Source organism: Petaurus breviceps, unplaced genomic scaffold, assembly GCF_028583685.1.
Source record: "Petaurus breviceps papuanus isolate PSGF00001 unplaced genomic scaffold, PetGlider_PUasm1.0 138, whole genome shotgun sequence".
NCBI lineage: Eukaryota > Metazoa > Chordata > Mammalia > Diprotodontia > Petauridae > Petaurus > Petaurus breviceps.
The window spans coordinates 23781293-23787292 of NW_027185694.1; the positions used below are offsets into that span (position 1 = coordinate 23781293).

The 6000-nt window shown below is 47.1% G+C and overlaps 1 protein-coding gene across 1 annotated transcript in view; it reads right to left on the bottom strand.

The window, feature by feature from the left end:
* Positions 1-5135, bottom strand: part of LOC138144220 (mesothelin-like protein) — a 36380-nt gene extending 31245 nt beyond the window's left edge. The window contains exons 1-3 of the mRNA XM_069065571.1: positions 5094-5135; positions 4849-4998; positions 196-364 (exon numbers count right to left, since the gene is read on the bottom strand). Coding sequence (XP_068921672.1) covers positions 196-364; positions 4849-4998; positions 5094-5135 — 361 coding nt within the window. The remainder of the gene's footprint in view (positions 1-195; positions 365-4848; positions 4999-5093) is intronic.
* Between the last annotated feature and the right edge of the window lie 865 nt (positions 5136-6000).

Below are 6000 nucleotides of genomic sequence, written 5' to 3' on the forward strand. Positions count from 1 at the left end.
AGGGCAAGGATCAAGGAATTCTCCCCCACGGAGAAGGGTCTCAAGCCATCACGCCTACTGATCCCATGGTGGCCTAGACTTGGAGAAATGATGGTTTGGGAGTCTCGTATGAATCCTGGCCCTTCACTTATTACCTGTGTGAAAATTGGGTAAGTCTGAGAGGCCTCATCTTACTCCAGCTCTAAATCCTCTGACGCTGCATCTCTGCTCCAGGAATCCTCCAGGAAGCCCCTTCCTCCCCTTTAGCTTCAGTAATGCTACTGCAACTCAGGTTGTGGAACAAGGCCAAGGCCAGGCCTCTTCTGTAGGCTTGTGCAAGCATTGGCTCAGGCAGCACTGTGGCCGGGCCCCAGGCCCACATGACCTGCCATAGAAACCCCGCTGCGTCAGCCGGGAGCCATCAGCCTTTAGGGAGCTCCCTTATCTCGTTGGGGCCCCTCAGGGACCATTTAGTAAATCACTTCTTCAGCACTCCTGGGGTCCCTGAGGACCCAGTGCCTCAACAAGACCCAGGGCCAGGAGGAGAGAAGGATAAGGATTAGAAAGAAAGCACACCTGTTACCTTCTCCCTTCACGGACTCCCCACTCCCCAGTCAGTCGAGGACAACACGCAGAGGGTAGTCCCATCATAGGTCCACAGAGAACATCACTCTTATCTTTACTGAGGCATTATTGGGAGTATGGGAGCATAAGGGATATTCTAGGGCAGTGGTGTCCAACTCATATGGAAATGGGAGCCATACCCATATACAAGGATCCCAGCGGGACACCTATTAGCTTAGAAAATCACCTATTAACATTATCTATGTTTTTTGTCTTTTTATTCATTTTGTTAAATATTTCACAATTTCATTTTAATGTGGTTCTCAGAGTGGTTGGGGCAGCAGTCCTCTGTCTTAGCGAATTCCTGGGGCAGAGATGACAGATCCTAGAACTTAGAGCTGGGTCTCAGAGGCCATTTAATCTAACCTCCTCATCTTACAAAGGAGGAGAAGGTCCCATATAGTTTCTTTTTTTTTTTTTAAAGCAATCGGGGTTAAGTAACTTGCTCAAGGTTACACTGCCAGTTATTATTTCTGGGTGTGGTGCTGAGTATCTGAGCCCGGATTTGCTCCAGGTCATCCCGACACTGGAGCCGGTGCTCTTACTCGCTGAGCCACCTGGCCGCCCCTAAGCAATTGGGGTTAAGTAGCTTGCTCAAGGTTACACGGCCAGGTGTTTCTGGGTGGGTGCTAAGTGTCTGAGCCCGGGATTCGATCTCCAGGTCTTCTCAACACTGGAGCCGGTGCTCTTACTCGCTGTGCTACCTGGCCGTCCCGGTCCCATATAGTTTCAATTCCAAGGTCACTGATAGATGGAACTCTGGGTCTTCATTCCCTCACTGGACTATCTACCTTCCCCTCAAAATTGGTTGGGTCATAACCAGTCTGTGGTTCATCATCCTGGTTCTACATCTGTGAGAAATGGACCCCACAGGAAGGGGATCCGGCCTAAGGGGTAGACCTAGGGTCACACACCCTGAGCTTGGGGTCAGAAGCATTGGATTTGGGTCTGAACTCTGGTGCCTTGTATCTATGTGACTCTGGGCAATTCACTGGCCCTCTCTCAGGCAGCTTTCTGCTCTGTAAAGTAGGAATAAATGCACTCCAACCAGGAAGGTGCTTTGTAAACTTTAAATCAACATAGAAGTGTGAGCTAGGGTTTTACTGTAGCTATCAATTTTATTTTATTAGATCTTTATTGAGAGTTGGCTTGGTTTAGTGGAGAGAGACCTGGAAAGGGAAATAAAAGACTTAGGTTCTAATCCCAGTTCTGCTACCAACTCATGGTGATGTTAAGCCAGACCCTTACTCTCCCTGTGACTCAGTTTCTTCCCATGTAAAAAGAGGGAGGAGTTGACGAGAATAATATAAGTAGAAAGCACACTGAGGCCTTGATTCAAATCCAGCCACTGATATTTACTACCAGCGTGACCTTAGGCAAATCACTTAGCCCCGGTAGGCTGAACTTCCTTACCTATAAACTACAGGAGTTCAACCAAATGGTCCCCGAGGCCCCCTTCCAGATCTAAACCTAAAGTCTCTTCCACCATTAATTCCAATGACTTTATATTGGCTGCTTCCTCATGCCCTCGGTCATATCTGTACAGGACACATAGGAAATCCTTAAAAGATATATACATATACACAGGCTTGCTTTATATATATATATTTGTTTGCATGTTGTCTCCCCCATTAGACTATAAGTTCCTTTGAGGTCAGGGACTATCTTTTGCCTCTTTTTATATCCCCAGTACTAAATACAGTGCCTGGCACATAGTAGGAATTTAATAAATGTTTATCAAATTGAATTTTGTAAAGAACTTTACCACTGAAAAAGAATTCTGGTCAGGAACCAAGAAGCAGTCCAAACTCTGCCACTGCCTTGCTGAGTGACTTTGGACAAATCATTTCCCCTCTCTAAAACGGAGGGCTTGGGAAGTCCTTTCTAGCTCTGACTGATTGTTTGAGTGGATGGTCTTGAAAGGTCCCTGGATCTTTAAAATTCTAGGAGACTTCTAAGAGAAATACACTAAGAGAGCCTAGAATCATTGAGTTCCAGAGCCTAAGAATCTTAACCTTGAGATTAGAGACCCATGTGGATTTTTGTATTCACTAGACCTGTTCCCTTCTAACTAGGTTCTGGACCTGACTCGTAATGCCACAGACACTCCCCATGACTGGATTTCTCTCTGGAAGGGAAGGGCCCATAGCATCTCACAGACCAATATGGCCCAGTCTATAGGTTCCCTGAGGGCAAGGTCTGTTTCTGGAGCCTAGCTTCATAGCCCATAACCTGAAGGCTTTGATTTCGATGAAGAGTCCCAACAAAAGAGTTTGGTGTTGGACGAATCCCATCAGACCTTTCCTTCTCCTATCCTCAGCATGGTTCTTCTACACCTCCTCCCCTCCTCCTGACCCTTAAGCCAGGCTTATTCCTGACTCTGCACCTTTGCTGAAGCAGGCCTCCCACCAGGAATGCCCTTCCATGCCTGACTTGCCGGTACAAACCCTACCTGTCCTTCAAGACCCAGCTCATTTCAACTCCTAGAGAAATCCTCCTTCAATGATCTCTCTCCTTCACAATGATCTATTCTCCTTCAACTCTTCATCTCACAATGATCTCTCTCTCCTATCTTATCACTCCTTTTTGCCCTTAGAATCTAGACCCCAGAGAATTCCTCTCTCACTTTCCTCTGGATGTGAGTCCTGCCTCCCAAGACTGTGAGCTCCCCAAGGATAGCAGCCCAGTCTGTTTTCCTTCTGTCTGCCCCCAACTGTGAACACCCTGAGGGCAGGGCCTAGGTCTGTTCCTCCTCTGTCTCCTCCAGACTTCAAGTTTCATGAGGGAAAGACCTGGATCTGCTCTTTTTCTGCTTTCCCCAGACCCGGAGCTCCCCCAGAAGAAGGTCTAGCCCTGCTTTTCTGCTACAGCCTCTTTTAGACTACAAACTCCCTTGCCTCTTCTGCTTTCTTTTCTTTTTCTTTGTCTGCTGTTTCTGTCTCCCCTGTGACCTCTCTGAAAACAGGGTCTGGGTCTGTTCTTCCTGTCTCTTCTCTCCCTCAGGCTACAGGCTCCTAACGGGCAAAGGTTACATTTTTACCTTCCCTATCTCTCCTACAGTGTCCAGCACTGAGCTGGACATGTTGGAGTGCTAAGTGAAGACTGGACAATTGACCTATGTATAGTGAAGATAGTGATCGGGATGAATTGGCCCCAATTATGATCTTTTCTGATGTACCTCGTCAACCCATCTGTAGGAGAGCCCAAACAACACCCAAGCCTTGGTGGGAGGGTGCGTGCTGCATCAGACCAGCAATCTAGCCTGACTTTAGTGTCCAAAGGAGAGAAGAATGACGTGTCTGCTTCTATTCCCATGCCCATCTCCATTCCTTTTTAAAGTAACCACTGAAGAGGGACAGAGTGTCTAGAAGGAGTGGCACTTTGGGAGAAGGGACATATTGGGGAGAGGGATTATCTAAAAGGAGGCATGCCCCAAGAGATGAGGTAGACTAGGAGAAGGGATAACCTGGGAGAAGCAATGGACTGGGAGACTGGCACCCTGGTAAGGGGGATTACCTAGGAGGAGGGATAGCTTGGGCACAGGACAATCTGGGAAGAGGAATAATCTAGAAGAAAGTGAAATGGACTCACAGAAAAGAGGGATATATTTAGAGGAAGGATAACCTGAGAGAAGGGCCACCTAGGGATATCCCGAGAAGAGGAAAAACCTGGAAGAAGGAGTAATCTGGGGAAAAGAACCAGGAAGGGGGAGCAACCTAGAAGAAGAGATGCCCTAACAGGAAACACTCTAGAAGAAATCAAATGGACCATCCTAACTCCATTTTGAATTATCCCTCTGGAGTAGTTGGTTTCCCTGGGATCTGGAATGAGCTTGGGTTTGTCCCTGGTCTATTTTTTCCATCATCATCATCATCACCACCATCCAAGGTTCTACTGTAGAGGTCAGTCCCTGCCCTCAGAGAGTTTAGGGCCCCATTGCACAAGGCCCGATGGATAGCACTACCACCCATCATCTGTTCTGGATGAGAAAAGTTGTGGGGCCAGAGGGCCCAATGCCGATAACCCAAAATTCATGTCCTACACCTCACTACTAATATGGGCAAGAGAAAAGAGATACTTCCTTTGCTTGAAAGCCCATTCTTTTGGAAGAATAGGAGACAAGGTATTCTAGAAAGATAGGCCAAGGAAGAAAGGCGGTAGGATAGTCTGAGGATCAAGCTATGGCTCACCGCAGTGTGATTTTCCCCACCCATATTCTCTTTAATATAAGCATCCAGACCTCACCTGTTCTGGTTCCCATGGTTGCTCACTGATGATTGAAAAGTTGGCTGTAGTGAGATTGTCCCACAGCAGGAAGAAGCTGGGGATTTGGGTCACCAGCTCAGGGGGCACAATCTCCACGATTCTGGTGACGGGCAGTGGGTGAAGGACAATCTAGGAGATGGGAGGAGACAAATTCAGTGGCTATGAATGTTTCCTGTCGCCCTGACACTGCTGTCATCTCGCTACTCCAATGACCTTGCATCTACCCAGTGTGGCTCCTCTGAGAGCTCACAGCCCATTCCCTCCATGGCCTCATCCTGCCCCAGTGGGGCGTGTGAGACACAGAGGATGAGGGACTTGTCTAAGGTCACAAAGCAAGTCAGATGTTAGAGCCAAGACTAGAAGCTGGGTCTCCTGACTCCCTGTCCCTCAGCTCCTACTCCTGCACTCACCAACCATCCTCAATGTCTCTGGGGAGGAAAAAAAGTCCCACAAACAAATGCCAACATTTCAGAAAAAAGGAATGAGGGAGGGAGAGACAAGTGGGGTGAGAACAGGCACCTTTCTCAATCACCAATTAAATTTTGGAGGCCTCAAAGATACAATTTGTTTCTAGTCATTTAATCAGTTGGCCAACAAATACCGATTGAGGTATTATGCAGTACTATGTCAGGTAATGAGGAAAATAGTAATTAATGAAGGTAGGCTTCCTAGAAGAAGCAGCCTTAAGATATCCACTCAAAGTAGAGTCTAGTGGAAGGAACATTGGAATAAGCATCAGAAAACGTGTGCTCTAGTCCTGAATCTGCTCCCAATTTACTACGTGACCTAGGACTAACCACCTCCCCTTTTTGAGGGGAAAACAAGGAGACTGGACAGGGCTCTCTTTAAAGTTCCTCCTATCTCTCTGATCCTCCATGTTCTATACTGAACTTAATCAACGAATCAATCAATGTGTGTTTAATATGCATTCACTGTGTGCTGAGCACAAGACAAAACGGAAACTTCAGTCACTGCTCATGGGCAGTTTATGCCCATCTCAGGAGATGGCATGCACCAATAAAGCGTATATGGAATAAAGATATCCAGAAGAACTACGAGGCAGGTAGGGAAAGAGAGTATTCAGGGGGAGGCACATAAATCAGGAAAGGTTTCATATAAAAAGTGGTGTTT